This window comes from Microcaecilia unicolor, chromosome 8 (assembly GCF_901765095.1).
Source record: "Microcaecilia unicolor chromosome 8, aMicUni1.1, whole genome shotgun sequence".
Classification (NCBI taxonomy): domain Eukaryota; kingdom Metazoa; phylum Chordata; class Amphibia; order Gymnophiona; family Siphonopidae; genus Microcaecilia; species Microcaecilia unicolor.
The window spans coordinates 14,245,006-14,261,264 of record NC_044038.1 but is presented as its reverse complement, the minus strand read 5'-3'; the positions used below and the strand labels follow the sequence as shown (position 1 = coordinate 14,261,264).

Sequence of the window (16,259 nt, the reverse complement as noted above, 5' to 3'; positions counted from 1 at the left end):
GAATGCTACATACCTGTAGAAGGTATTCTCCGAGGACAGCAGGCTGATTGTTCTCACAAACCCGCCCGCCTCCCCTTTGGAGTTGTGTCTTCCCTTGTCTTTGTTTTGCTACATATGAGACTGGCCGGCACAAGCCGGTTTTGGGCGGGAAGACGGCCGCGCATGCGCGGTGCGCATTGGCGCGCGAGGACTAGCAAAGGCCTTTGCTAGTGAAGATTCCGATTGGAGGGGCTGCCGTGGACGTCACCCATCAGTGAGAACAATCAGCCTGCTGTCCTCGGAGAATACCTTCTACAGGTATGTAGCATTCGCTTTTAGCGTAGTCACTCGAGCTTCAGGTAAAAGGAAATTCTGTGAACTGCGGAAATTGTTGTACCCTTCTGGGTGATGATTTTGATCTATTTTATGGGGGTTAAGGTGACAGGTTTGTTCTCTAAATGTATCCTACATTATAGAATGCCACTTGGATGTTGCTTTTCTGTTTTGCTTCAAAGAGAACTGTTACTGAATTACCATTCTTTCATTACTTAATACTTCAGATATAAACATAACGACAGATAATGGTGAAATGGCCCATCCAGCCTGCCCGTCCTCAGTAACCACTATCTCCTCCTTTTCCTAAGAGATCCCATGTGCCAGTCCCACAATTTCTTAAATTCTGACACAATCTTTGTCTCCATGATCTCCACCAGGAGGCCATTCCATGCACCCACCACCCTTTCCCGTGAAAGTTCTTAGATTCCTCCTAAGCCTGTTTCCTCTTAACTTCATCCTATGCTCTCTCATTCCAGAGTATTTCTTCATTTGAAAAAGGCTCACCTCCTGTACATTAATTTAATATACATATTTAAATGTCTCTATCATATCTCCTCTCTCCTGCCTCTCTTCCAGTGTAAATATGTTGAGGTTCATAAACCTGTCCCTATATGTTTTATGACAGAAATTGCTGACCAATTTTGTAGCTGCCCTCTGGACCTACTCCATCCCGTTTATATCTTTTCATAGCTGTGGTCTCCAGAACTGCACACAGTACTCTAAATGGGGCCTCACCTGAGACTTGTACAAGGGCACTATCACCTCCTTTTTCTTACTGGTCATCCCTCTCCTTATGCACCCAAGCATCCTTCTGGCTTTGACCGTTGCCTTTTCTATCTGTTTAGCTACCTTAAGATCATTAGATACAATCACCCCCAAGTCCCACTCTTCTTTCATACGCAGAAGCATTTCCCTCCCTATATTGTACCGTTCCCTTGGATTCTTGTAACCCAAGTGCATGACCCTGCATTTCTTAGCATTAAATCTTAGTTGCCAATTATTGGACCATTCTTCAAGCTTCGCTAGATCCTTCCTCATGCCATCCACACACTCCATGGTATCCACCCTATTACAGAGTTTGGTATCATCTGCACAGAGACAAACCTTACCAGACAGTCCATCTGTAATATCTCTCACAAAGATGTTTAAACAAACTGGCCCGAGGACTGATCCCTGCGGTACACCACTGATAACCTCGATTTCCTCAGAGCAAGCTGCATTTACCACTACCCTCTGTCTCCTTCCATTTAACCAGTTTTTAAACCAGTCAGTCACTTTAGGTCCCATACTGAGGGCACTCAGTTTATTTATCAGTCACCTATGCAGAACCATGTCATAGACTTTGGTAAAATCCAAGTACACCACATCTAGCGCTCTCCCATGTCCAATTGTTTAGTCACCCAGTCAAAGAAATCAATCAGATTTGTCTGACATGATCTGCCTCTAGTGAAACCATACTGCCTCGGATCCTACAGTCCATTTGATTCACGAAACCTCACAATCCTCCGCTTTAGAAGCGTTTCCATTAGTTTACTCACCACTGAGATCAGACTGACAGGTCTGTAATTCCCAACCTTCCTCCTTACTTTCACTCTTGTGCAGAGGGACCACATCTATTACTACTTATCATTTCTATAGCGCTACTAGATGTACGCAGTGTTGTACACTTGAATATGAAGAGACAGTCCCTGCTCAACAGAGCTTACAAGGTAATTAGGACAGACAAACAGGACAAACAAGAGATAAGGGAATATTAAAGTGAGGATGATAAAATAAGGGTTCGGAACAAGTGAATAAGGGTTGGGAGTTAAAAACAGCATCAAAAAGGTGGTCTTTTAGCTTAGTTTTGAAGACGGCCAGGAAATCTATTCCAGGCATATGGTGCAGCAAGATAAAAGGAATGGAGTCTGGCGTTAGCAGTGGAGGAGAAGGGTGCAGATAAGAGAGATTTACCCAGTGAACAGAGTTCCTGGGGAAGAATGTAGGGAGGGATGAGAGTGGAGCGGTACTAAGGAGCTGCAGAGTGAATGCACTTATAAGTCAATAAGAGGAGTTTGAACTGTATGCGGAAACGGATAGGAAGCCAGTGAAGTGACTTGAGGAGAGGGCTAATATGAGCATAACGACCCTGGCGGAATATTAGTCGTGCAGCAGAATTTTGAACAGATTGAAGAGGAGAGAGATGGCTAAGTGGGAGACCTGTGAGAAGCAAGTTGCAATAGTCTAAGCGAGGGGTGATAAGAGTGTGGATGAGGGTTCTGGTAGTGTGCTCAGAAAGGAAAGGGTGAATTTTGGTGATATTATAGAGATATTAGCAGTCTGCTAAATATGCACAGAGAAGAAGAGGGAGGAGTCGAAGATGACCCCAAGGTTACGAATTGATGAGACAGGAAGGATGAGAGTGTTATCCACAGAAATAGAGAATGGGGGAGGAGGAGAGGTTGGTTTAGGTGGAAAGATAAGACGCTCAGTCTTGGTCATGTTTAGTTTAGATGGCGCTGAGACATCCAGGCAGAAATGTCAGACAGGCAGGCTGATACTTTGGCTTGGATTTCGGCTGAGATTTCTGGTGTGGAGAGGTAGATCTGGTAGTTATCAGCGTAAAGATGATACTGAAAACCATGGGATGAGATCAGAGTACCAAGGGAAGAAGTATAGATGGAGAAAAGAAGAGGTCCCAGGACAGATCCCTGAGGTACACCAACTGACAGTGGGATAGAAGTAGAGGAGGATCCACTAGAGTATACGCTAAAGGTACGCTGGGAGAGATAAGAAGAAAACCAGGAAAGAACAGAGCCCTGAAATCCAAGTGAGGACAGCGTATCAAGGAGTAGGCTGTGATCAGCAGTGTCAAAAGCAGCAGATAGATCGAGAAGGATGAGGATAGAATAGAGACCTTTGGATCTGGCCAGGAACAGATCATTGGAGACTTTAGCAAGTGCTGTTTCAGTTGAATGAAGGGGGCGAAAGCCAAATTGAAGTGGATCAAGAATAGCTTGAGATGAAAGAAAATCAAGGCAACGGCGGTGAACAGCACGTTCAAGTATCTTGGATAGGAAAGGGAGGAGGGAGATGGGGTGATAGTTGGAAGGACAGGTAGGGTCCAATGAAGGTTTTTTAAGGAGTGGTGTGACTACTGCATGTTTGAAGACATCTGGAACAGTCACAGTGGAAAGTGAAAGATTGAGGATATGGCAGATAAAAGGGATGACAGTAGGAGAGATAGTGTTAAGTAGATGGGTGGGAATAGGATCAGAGGAACAGGTAGTTAGTTTCGAGGAGGAAAGGAGATGTGTAGTTTCCTCTTCAGTGATTTCAGAAAAGGAAGAAAAGGAGGCAGGGGTTGGAGGGTTGAGAGAATGGACTAAGGGAAGGAGAGGTGGAGGTGACCTGGTTGAGAATTCAAAGTTTAATCTTGTGAACCTTATCATGAAAGTACTCAGCCAGAGTCTGGGAGGAAAGTGAAGGGAGAGTTGGAGGTGAAGGCACTTTGAGGAGAGAATTCAGTGTGGCAAAGGGACATCGAGGATTTGAGCAAAGAGAATTTGTCAACTGGATGTAGTAGTCCTGTTTGGCAAGTAAAAGAGCAGACTGGAAGGAGGTCAGCAAGAATTTGAAATGTATGAAGTCAGCATGAGCACGGGATTTCAGCCAAAGGCATTCGACAGAGCGGGCACAGGAACGTAGGTAGCAGATTCTAGAGGTCAGCCAAGGCTGGGGTTTGGTACGTTTTACAGAATGGGGAATGGGAGGAGTGAGAGTATCCAGAGCAGAGGAGAGAATAGTATTATAGGAAGAGACAGCCTCATTGATAACATAGTGGTAGAGAAGAGATTTGAAACACTGGAGAACAGAGTAGGAGGGTCAATAGCCTGAAGATTTCTAAATGTGTTGGTTAAGATTGGACGGGACTGGGGAGGAGGGTGTTTAAGTATGAAAGTTATCAGATGATGGTCAGAGAGGGGAAGAGTTAAGGCACAGAAAATGGAGAGTGAGCAGTTTGAGAAGAGGATAAGATCAAGACAGTGGCCATTCTGGTGAGTGGGGGCAGTGGAGCACAGTTGAAGATTGAAAGAGGATATTAAAGCAAGAAACTGAGAAGCATAAGAGTCAGAGGGATCATTAGCATGAATGTTAAAATTCCCAAGAATGAGGGAAGGAGATGAAGGTTCAAGAAAGAAGGAATGCCAGGCATCAAAGTCAGTGAGAAAGGAAGAAAGGGACATATCAGGGGCTCGATAAATGACTGCTACTCGGAGAGGCAGAGGAGCAAATAGACGGATGGAGTGGACTTCAAAGGAAGAAAAACAGTGAGACTGAGGTGGAAGAAGAGGTTGAAATCTACAAGTGGGTGAAAGTAGTAGCTCGACACCACCTCCGCGGCCAACCGGGTCTTCAGGGTAAAGCCAAGTTTCAGTTAGGGCAAGCAGATGGATAGTACGAGAGAAGAGGTCATGGATGTAGGAAAGTTTGTTACAGACAGAGCGGGCATTCCACAGAGCGCAAGAGAAAGGCAGGGAAGAAGGGGGGAGGAGAGGAACAGAAATTAGATTGGAGATATCACGATGTGACCTGCACAAATAGGATGAGAGCTGATGTGAGGACCAAGATTGGGATTAATGTCCCCAGCGGAGAGCAGGAGAAGGAGCAAGGGAGTACGGAGGACAGTAGGAAAGATATGACGACAACCTATAAATGTATTCACTCTGCTGCTCCCCAGTATCTCTCCACACTCGCCCTTCCCGTGCACTCCGCTCCATGGATAAATCCTTCTTATCTGTTCCCTTCTCCACTACTGCCAACTCCAGACTTCGCGCCTTCTGTCTCGCTGCACCCTACGCCTGGAATAAACTTCCTGAGCCCCTACGTCTTGCCCCATCCTTGGCCACCTTTAAATCTAGACTGAAAGCCCACCTCTTTAACATTGCTTTTGACTCGTAACCACTCGCCTCCACCTACCCTCCTCTCTTCCTTCCCGTCCACATTAATTGATTTGATTTGCTTACTTTATTTTTTGTCTATTAGATTGTAAGCTCTTTGAGCAGGGACTGTCTTTCTTCTATGTTTGTGCAGCGCTGCGTATGCCTTGTAGCACTATAGAAATGCTAAATAGTAGTAGTAGTAAATAGTAGTAGTAGTAGCGATGAAGGCGAGATGTACTCAGAAAGGAGATGGATGAATGGAAGGAAGGACATGTTGAAGGTTGAGAGCTGAGAAAAAGGAAAAAAGAGATGGTGAGATGATGAACAAAGAGGGTGGACAATGTGTTCCTGCAGTGTACAGTGGTTTCAGATGGAGAAACAGATTAGGAAGGGCCAGTACCAAGAAGAAAAAGTGTACTGGAGCCATAAGTAGTAACTGGGAGAAAAATAAATGTAAAGAGAAAATGCCAGCGCACGGCACCTAGAGCAGAGGCTCGGAGTGGACCTGGGAGTCACCCCGGAGAAGACTGTAAGGATATACAGATGAGCTGCAAGTCCTCCACAGCACCTGAAAGGCAGCCGGGCACCTCTCAGCCAAGGAAAGGCTTACCAGGGGTTAGGCCAAAGCCAGCATTCCTCCCCCTGAGGGTCGCCTGATCCTGCCCTTCTCTAGTCCTCCTGGACCACTCCAGACTCTAAGGAAGCATTGAATAGTTCAGACAGCGGAGTCACCAGAAGTTCTCCGAGTTCCTTGAGTACCCTCAGATGTGCCCCATCGCTTTGTCTACTTTAAGCTTAGCTAGCTTCAGACATAGGGTCCAGCCACAGTAACAAGCTTGATCCCACAACTAAGTGTTGGAAAAGCAAGACTTTTTCAGTATAGTAGCCATCCCTCTGCTTGGCAACAAAAGCCTCCCTCCAAGACCAGGTGACTGCTTTAGAGAAAAAGTAGGGGAGGAACAGGAGGCTAATATAAAGTAACTTTTAAAGTAGCAAGGACATAGCTAAATCTCTGATTTCTACCAAGACCAGTGCTGTCAGTCAAATATCAAAATTTAACAGTTTTAATATAGTATAAGCAGTGCACACGATACAGGTAACAATCGAATATCAGAAATTTAACAGTTTAAGATAGTAAGCAGTGCATAAGGTACAGTGGAAGACAAAGTTTGAATTTCATTTTTGATATAGTTTATTAATATATAGTTTATTAATCTTTATATACCGCTGAAGTTCACATGAAATCACAGCGGTGTTTGATTAAAAGTTAAAATAAACAGAAAAAGAAAAGAGCTCTAATATATGTCAGTAAAATACACTCAGACATAAAAAGATACACTTCATGATGCAAAAACTGGGTGCTTGTCTAAGGCGTCTCTGTAAACCAGGTTGTTTTTTTTACCAATTCAAATGCTAGCATACTTAATCAGCCAAGGACTTTCCAAGGACAATAAAATAAGACCAAATTATAATTGAGTACTTGTGCATTATATCTGTAAAGTGCTTTGAACAAATGCTACATGAGACAGTGATTTCTGTTTCAATTTTACTCTTTGTTCACTGTCACTGTCACACGTTTTAGCATCTTATGACTCTTATTATAAACCATGTCATTGCCTTTTTGTCTTCCCTTTGCCTCAACCTATACATACACCACTTCAACATTATCCTTTACTTCAACTTCTATACAGAGCATTTCATCATAATACTTGCCTGCTTCTGGCTCATTTCTTCACAAAACATTTTAATCTTGTCGCTGTTCTATCATTCCCACTTGTATAGCAAACCATTGCATCACCATAGAAACCCTCATTCACCGCTCCTGCTTGGAGAAACCATCTCATAAACAGAATTTTTTCAATCTTCTTGCAACTATATTGTCAACGTACGACCCTTCTTGCATCCAGTTTCACATTAATAATTCCCCACCACCTCCACCTATCACATTTCTCCTGTCCTTTCTCAAACCACTTCATTAGTGACTAAAGGAAGAAAGACAGATGTCCTAATCTGAAAGCTTGCAAAAGCTAAAGGTGCTATGGGAGAGCAAAATGTTAAATTATTGGTGAATTCTTACCTACAAAGTGCTGCCTTGCTAGTATATCTTTATGAGTTTGGGGTAAAAGGGTAAAAACTCTCTGGTTTATGTGCTTTTCTTATGAAACCTTTGGGCACCCCTCAAGTTGCTGATATGTGTGCATGTGCAGCTTATGTTCTTTGATAAATCAAGTATAAACCACAAAACAGATCAGCTTCACTGAAATCTATTGTAGATAATACTCAAACCCAACCAGTGAAGCATGATGCTACAAGGAGGAAAAAAGATCTCATACAGCTGCGACAAACAAAGGAAAAACAACGCCTTTTTTTAGCGATTCTTCTGTCCACAGTGCAAAAAGTAATCATGGACCAAAAAACCCCTGAAAATATTTTTTTTTATATATTTTTTATCTTGCATTATAAAATCTTAATCTTGCATATTGCAATTCTTCAATGGCACATCATATGCACTGCCCCACTGTCATTATTGAAGGTGCTGATAATAGCGCACTTAAAACATCAAAATAGAAAACTTATCTTTCTGATGCTGTGCAGTTCGTGGGAAGCGTGGTTACCACCCCAGCTGGCTGGCTTAAAGATGTGCGGTCCGTACTGTCCCGTTTCACATCTGCTTCTTCAGGAAACCACACCAGTGACCACTTTTGTTCTATAACAACAAGAAAATTGTCTTGTAACACAAACAACGAACTGAAAACAATCATGCCAAAAGAAAAAGGAAAAGAACAAAAGGAAAACAAAGTCATTGATCTAACCGACTTCGCTGGAGGGTAGACTCTCCACTGCCCCACTTCTGACAAACAGCGGGAAAGGGCGAGCGGCCATATATATAAACCATCCACTCAACAGCTACCCAATCAAAACTTGCCACGTAATCTTTAACACTGTCAGCCAATGGCAGAACAAATCAAAACTATCAAATAAGTCCCATAACATTTGGTGATGCTGGTGGGCAGACAGTAATTTGGGCGTGTGTGATTGGGTGAGCCGCTCACTGTCTGAGAAGTGGCTGAAGAGCAGAAATAACTTTGAGAGAAAAGCAGCAAGTTTATCAATTGACATGGAAAATAGATGGCACCAAGCTGAAAAGCAACTCATCTGAAATCTGCACACTCTTGTTCCTGGGAGATGCCAGATAATGTGAGTGGGCACAAGCAAGAGGGAGAGGCAGGAAGAGTCAGTACACCAGAGGCTGTGCAGGCAACCTGCTCTGGGCAGCCCAGAGGAACTGTGGGAAGTGTAGTGTAAAGCTCTTCTTGCTTCCCTGAGGTGGGCCAGTTATTGGAAGGAAGGGAGAGACCTAGATAAGGTTAGAGCTTCTGGGAGCTGAGTTGATGTTCCCAGGAGACTGGGGTAGGAAGGAATTCCCTGAGCTGGAAGTAAGAACCAGAGAACCTGGGAAAAGAGAGGGAAAGTTCCTTGGTGATACATGACCATCTCCGAGAAAAAGTTATAGTTGATTTCACCACCTGGATCAAAAACGAGATTGCAGCTGTTCACAATCCTAAAACATTAAAAAAGAAAAAGAAAGAGAAGGAACTCCATTTAAAATAGAAAATTGACACCCATACAAGACCACACACACCATAACAACAATTACAAAATACAAAGCTACTGCTGTCAAAACTCACATCTTGCCTCAGCCCCCACTAGTTCTCTGGAAGAGGAACAGCAAAAGCCATTACAAACAAGTGAGCTTTTAGGAGGCATTTAAAATAGGGGAGAGACTGTACACCTGTTAAAGTCTCAGGGAGCAAATTCCACAAGGAAGGTGCCAAATAAAAAAAACTACCCCTTCCTAGTGGACATCAGGTGAGTCTCCTTTAATGAAGAAATTGCCAGAGTTAAGGTATCCAGGGATCTCAGTGTTCTAGATGGAGCATATAGATGTATCAAAGATGCCAATGACAGCATTCTTGTGAGTAAGGACCAGCAGTTTAAATCTGATCCTATAGGTGACTGAATTAGTGGATCAAATATGTTGAGAATGGCCAGTTTTTTATGTCATGGGTTCATATTTGGTATAGGAGAAAGTGGGATGTTTGACCACGGAAATACAAAATCTGGAGAAATAGATCTTAAAAACACTTGTTTATTGATGAAAAGAGACTCGACACATTTGTGTTTCGGCCGTCAGGCCTGCATCAGGAGTCTCACTCGATGGAGACCATCTGTTGATGCACGTTTAAAAGTACGTGGCAAGACGTTCCGTGTAGTGGGTCTGTGGCTTAGACTCCGGAAAACAGCTGATGCAAACATTGAGAGACACGTGATGTGTTGATCTATGAGGTGGGTCTTTAAAAAGACCTTTTCGGAGAAAACGTGCTCGTAGACAATTGGAGTGCCAGCATGAAGCATGAAAGAAAAGGTTCATATTTGAACTTCTGTAACTTTTTTTTTTGACTCTCGTATTCCAAATTGTTTGCTCTAATAGATTACCTTAAAACCTCTTTTTTTGTTTGCTTTTTGGAGAGTTTAGTCACCTTTTCCCAGAGGTGGTTTACGGACTGCCTGGCTGCTGGGCTGGCTGGCCTTCCCCCCCCCCCCCCCCCCCCCCCCCCCCGAGCCTCAGGGTGCTCTCCCCAAACCTACTGTAATGGATCCTGGTGGTCTAATGGCCTCTTTAGGGCAGAAAGAATTCCACTCTTTCCTGCCTGCTCAGCTAATGGCTGCTGAGACTTCAAGCAGCCTTGTGAAACTTCCATGTCTTTTTTTAAACTTTGTTGAATTTAAACAATATTACAAGATAATAGAGAGAGAGCTCCATACAATAAATCACAAAAAATAAGATAATACATGAAAATCAAATGAGCTAATCACCTCACTAAGCCCACAATACGGTTATATTATTATTTATTTCACTTGTATCCCACATTTTCCCACCTATTTGCAGACTCAATGTGGCTTACAAAGACCTGTTGTGGCAGCGCCATACAGGATAAAGTGTACATATGATGTTACAAAGTGTACATTTTGGTGTTACAAAGTAGTCAAGGAAGACAAAAGAATTTGATCGTGGAGAGATACATTCTGCCTGAAGTTGAAAGGTGTTGTGTTGAGGTTAGTTGTGGGTTCTCGTTATAGGCTTTGTCAAAGCGGTAAGTCTTCAGAGATTTGCGGAAGTTAGTTCATTCGTTGATCCAGTAAAAAAATTGCTGGAAGCACATCAAAAGGAAATAAAAAGAAAGATAAAACAAACCTAATTTCCATCCAAAACCTAGATCTTAGACTGCCTCAGCCAGGCAACACACGAAGTAGGCTGCAGCATCTGCTAGCATAACATTGGTTAAAGTAGAGTGTTTTTAAACCTGATTTTAATTTAGAGTAAGGGGTTTCTGTATAGATTCATAGTAGATTTGATGGAAGGATGGTACTGTCAAAAGTGAGTGTTGATAGAATTCTATACAGACAGATGGGAGAAAGCGATGCAAAAGATCTTCTCCACAAGCTGGTGGGCCAACAGTTTTAGGTTTTTATTGCGCGCATCAATCACTCAGCCGGTGGCTGAAAACGGATATAAGATGTTATACTGGTGGTACTATACACCAATGCGCCTTCATAGGATCTATCCAAATGTATCTAGGAATTGCTGGCGAAATTGTGGGGGCCAGGGAACCTTTTTACACATATGGTGGGAATGCCCCAAGGTGTGTACATTCTGGGAACAGATAGTAGGAGTGGTTAAATTGCCTGGGTAAGGGGGGCTACACACGCCAGATAGAATATTGTCTGCTTCATGCCCGCCCTAAAAAAACGAGGGTGCAGGAGCATAAGCTTGTGCTTCAAATATTTGCTGCGGCCAAAATGCAGCTGGCGAGGGCTTGGAAATCATTGGAGACACCCCCCTTGCAGAGGGTAGGCTATAAAGTAGAGTATATTTATCAAATGGCTAAACTGACTGCAATACGGAAAGGCTTAACAGCGATGTTTCAAAAAATTTGGGACCCCTACGAGAAGAAACGAGAGGGAATCTGGCTTCCGGGGGGGGGGGGGGGGGGGGGGGATGGAAATGAGAGGGAGGGAGGGGGGAAGGGAAATCTGGAAAAGATGTGAAGAGGGAAATTTATATTGCTTGTTTGTTATGATAAGTGACGCCATGTTGTTGTAAGCAAGTCCTTATGTGACTGTATGATCACAGATGTTCCCAGTTTGATGTAAAATAAAAATCAATAAAATATGTTTAAAAAAAAAAAAAGTGAGTGTTGAGATGATCAAGGAAAAGCCCTGTCTGATGTATCATATGTACAAGAATTAAGATTTTGTAAGGAATTCTGGCAGAAATTGGTAACTAGTGTTCCTGTTGCAGTAATAGTGTGACATGGTCCCATCATTTAGCTCCCGTTATTATCTTTCTATAAGCTGTAACCATTTTATGGGGCGAGGAACCACCTCAGCTGGGATCTTTAAACAACCCATCTGATATCAACCTTAGGTATTCAGGAGAAACAAAATAGCCAAATGTGCTGCCTCAACCTGATCTCCAAAACTCCATATCATGGCAAAAATACACATAGATGGTTTCAATATCTTCCACAGAAATAGGTCATATTACAAAAAGAAATAACTATTATAAAATAACTGGATTGAAGTTTGTACTGTCTCTAATTTTCCTACCCTTCCCAAATGCTCCTTTGTGATCTTCTCTAATAAGGTCACCCATTCGTTAGTAACTCCCACCCACATACAGTGGGGGAAATAAGTATTTGATCCCTTGCTGATTTTGTAAGTTTGCCCACTGACAAAGACATGAGCAGCCCATAATTGAAGGGTAGGTTATTGGTAACAGTGAGAGATAGCACATCACAAATTAAATCCGGAAAATCACATTGTGGAAAGTATATGAATTTATTTGCATTCTGCAGAGGGAAATAAGTATTTGATCCCCCACCAACCAGTAAGAGATCTGGCCCCTACAGACCAGGTAGATGCTCCAAATCAACTCGTTACCTGCATGACAGACAGCTGTCGGCAATGGTCACCTGTATGAAAGAGACCTGTCCACAGACTCAGTGAATCAGTCAGACTCTAACCTCTACAAAATGGCCAAGAGCAAGGAGCTGTCTAAGGATGTCAGGGACAAGATCATACACCTGCACAAGGCTGGAATGGGCTACAAAACCATCAGTAAGACGCTGGGCGAGAAGGAGACAACTGTTGGTGCCATAGTAAGAAAATGGAAGAAGTACAAAATGACTGTCAATCGACAAAGATCTGGGGCTCCACGCAAAATCTCACCTCGTGGGGTATCCTTGATCATGAGGAAGGTTAGAAATCAGCCTACAACTACAAGGGGGGAACTTGTCAATGATCTCAAGGCAGCTGGGACCACTGTCACCACGAAAACCATTGGTAACACATTACGACATAACGGATTGCAATCCTGCAGTGCCCGCAAGGTCCCCCTGCTCCGGAAGGCACATGTGACGGCCCGTCTGAAGTTTGCCAGTGAACACCTGGATGATGCCGAGAGTGATTGGGAGAAGGTGCTGTGGTCAGATGAGACAAAAATTGAGCTCTTTGGCATGAACTCAACTCGCCGTGTTTGGAGGAAGAGAAATGCTGCCTATGACCCAAAGAACACCGTCCCCACTGTCAAGCATGGAGGTGGAAATATTATGTTTTGGGGGTGTTTCTCTGCTAAGGGCACAGGACTACTTCACCGCATCAATGGGAGAATGGATGGGGCCATGTACCGTACAATTCTGAGTGACAACCTCCTTCCCTCCGCCAGGGCCTTAAAAATGGGTCGTGGCTGGGTCTTCCAGCACGACAATGACCCAAAACATACAGCCAAGGCAACAAAGGAGTGGCTCAGGAAGAAGCACATTAGGGTCATGGAGTGGCCTAGCCAGTCACCAGACCTTAATCCCATTGAAAACTTATGGAGGGAGCTGAAGCTGCGAGTTGCCAAGCGACAGCCCAGAACTCTTAATGATTTAGAGATGATCTGCAAAGAGGAGTGGACCAAAATTCCTCCTGACATGTGTGCAAACCTCATCATCAACTACAGAAGACGTCTGACCGCTGTGCTTGCCAACAAGGGTTTTGCCACCAAGTATTAGGTCTTGTTCGCCAGAGGGATTAAATACTTATTTCCCTCTGCAGAATGCAAATAAATTCATATACTTTCCACAATGTGATTTTCCGGATTTAATTTGTGATGTGCTATCTCTCACTGTTACCAATAACCTACCCTTCAATTATGGGCTGCTCATGTCTTTGTCAGTGGGCAAACTTACAAAATCAGCAAGGGATCAAATACTTATTTCCCCCACTGTAGTCTAGAACCCCCAGTTTGTTACCACAGTACCTTCTAGGTGATCAGGAGCTGGCCAGATGGATTCTTGGAAAATCACTGCTAGTTGCTCAATCTTCAGCTCCAGTGACACCCCTGCTCCCAATCACCAATTCCCACTGGAAGTCAACTGGGTGTCATTTATTTATTTTTTGTTACATTTGTACCCCACGCTTTCCCATTCATGGCAGGCTCAATGCGGCTTACATGGGGCAATGGAGGGTTAAGTGACTTGCCCAGAGTCACAAGGAGCTGCAGGACATGAGACTCACAGAAACAGAAGCCTGCGCAGCCTTCTACATGGAATGTTGCTAGTGGAATAGCAACATTCCATGTAGAATCTCCAATAGTATCTATTTGTTACATTTGTACCCTTCGCTTTCCCACTCATGGCAGGCTCAATGCAGCTTACATGGGGCAATGGAGGGTTAAGTGACTTGCCCAGAGTCACAAGGAGCTGCCTGTGCCTGAAGTGGGAATCGAACTCAGTTCCTCAGTTCCCCAGGACCAAAGTCCACCACCCTAACCACTAGGCCACTCCTCCACTGTTGCTACTATTTGAGATTCTACATGGAATGTTGCTATTCCACTAGCAACATTCCATGTAGAAGTCGGCCCTTGCAGATCACCAATGTGGCCGCACAGGCTTCTGCTTCTGTGAGCCTGACGTCCTGCACATACGTGCAGGACGTCAGACTCACAGAAACAGAAGCCTGTGCAGCCTTCTACATGGAATGTTGCTAGTGGAATAGCAACATTCCATGTAGAATCTCCAATAGTAGCAACATTCCATCTAGAATCTCCAATAGTATCTATTTTATTTTTGTTACATTTGTACCCCGCGCTTTCCCACTCATGGCAGGCTCAATGCGGCTTACATGGGGCAATGGAGGGTTAAGTGACTTGCCCAGAGTCACAAGGAGCTGCCTGTGCCTGAAGTGGGAATCGAACTCAGTTCCTCAGTTCCCCAGGACCAAAGTCCACCACCCTAGCCACTAGGCCACTCCTCCACTTATCTGAACTCTCTCTCTCTGGACATAGTTGGATGGGCAAACTAGATAGGCCATGTGGTCTTTTTTCTGCTGTTATGTTTTCTCTGTCTGTTTTCCCACTGTGGAGTTATTGTGGTGACCTTTCCCACTGCATGAGCTCGAGTCAAACTGTCACAGCCAGGTATCTTTTCAGCTCATCAATTATATATTTGACAGAATGTGAAAGAAATAGTACAGCATAATTATCAAAATATTTGGCCATCACTGTGGCTCATTGCTTTGACTGGCATTCTGAATCGACTGGCGTTGACCCTCATGGATTGTTGAAGTCTTCCTTTTAAAATTTCAGAGTGCAGTGGAAGAAAATATTTTTTGCAGTGATTTACAACACCCTGATAAGATCGCACCTGCTTGTTTTTTTTGTTTTTTTTTTTTAGGGGAGGGTTTGCACTAAATTGCAGCTTTTACCAGACAAGATAGATCTAAACAGCTGTAATTTTTCTACAGCCATAAAACAGGATAAAATAAATAGCTTTGTTTATCCTTGAGCTTGTAATCTGCCATAGCTTTCATTATAAATACTGTAGCAGTCAGACAGGATATGATCTTATCAGGTCAGTCTGTTTTCTGTAATATTTTTATTCCTTTTTATTACCATACAGTAAAGCGTAGGATGCTGGCTCTCCTCAGCATCCTATGATGCAGGGACCATAATTGATGCCAGTAATTGACTAAAGTAGATTTTTTTTTTCCACTCTCTTTACAGATATCGTCTGGCAGGCCTCCCTGGGGAATACCAGTATAAGAATATTTCCAGCCCAGAGATTAACTACTGTTTAGTGAGAGATCTCATCATCTGGACACAATATGAAATCCAGGTGGCAGCTTATAATGGAGCTGGTCTTGGATCATTCAGCAGGGCAGTTACCGAATATACTTTACAGGGAGGTGAGCTCACTTCTTGCGGATTGCCCAAATGATTTTGTACAAGAAGCTAAAAGGAAAAGGGAGAAACTGTGAAAGACCTATACTTCTCGATACCCTGTCCTCACTTGGATTCCAGGGCTCTGTCCTTTCCTGGTTCTCTTCCTACCTCTCCCTCCGCACCTTTAGTGTTCACTCTGGTGGATCCTCTTCTACTTCTATCCCTCTGCCTGTCGGCGTACCTCAGGGTTCTGTTCTTGGTCCCCTCCTCTTTTCTATCTACACTTCTTCCCTTGGTTCATTAATCTCATCCCATGGCTTTTCCTACCATCTCTATGCTGATGACTCCCAAATCTACCTTTCTACCCCTGATATCTCACCTTGCATCCAAACCAAAGTTTCAGCGTGCTTGTCTGACATTGCTGCCTGGATGTCTCAACGCCACCTGAAATTAAATATGACCAAAACCGAGCTTCTCATTTTCCCCCCCAAACCCACCTCCCCGCTCCCCCCGTTTTCTATTTCTGTTGATGGCTCTCTCATTCTCCCTGTCTCCTCAGCTCGAAACCTTGGGGTCATCTTTGACTCTTCTCTCTCCTTCTCTGCTCATATCCAGCAGACCGCCAAGACCTGTCGTTTCTTTCTTTACAACATCCGTAAAATCCGCCCCTTTCTTTCCGAGCACTCTACCAAAACCCTCATCCACACCCTTGTCACCTCTCATTTAGACTACTGCAATCTGCTTCTTGCTGG

The 16,259-nt window shown here is 43.7% G+C and overlaps 1 protein-coding gene across 1 annotated transcript in view; it reads left to right on the top strand.

The window, feature by feature from the left end:
* Positions 1-16,259, top strand: part of SDK1 (sidekick cell adhesion molecule 1) — a 734,579-nt gene that overhangs the window by 425,485 nt on the left and 292,835 nt on the right. Inside the window, exon 17 of the mRNA XM_030212035.1 lies at positions 15,349-15,530. Within this exon, the coding sequence (XP_030067895.1) occupies positions 15,349-15,530 (182 nt within the window). The remainder of the gene's footprint in view (positions 1-15,348; positions 15,531-16,259) is intronic.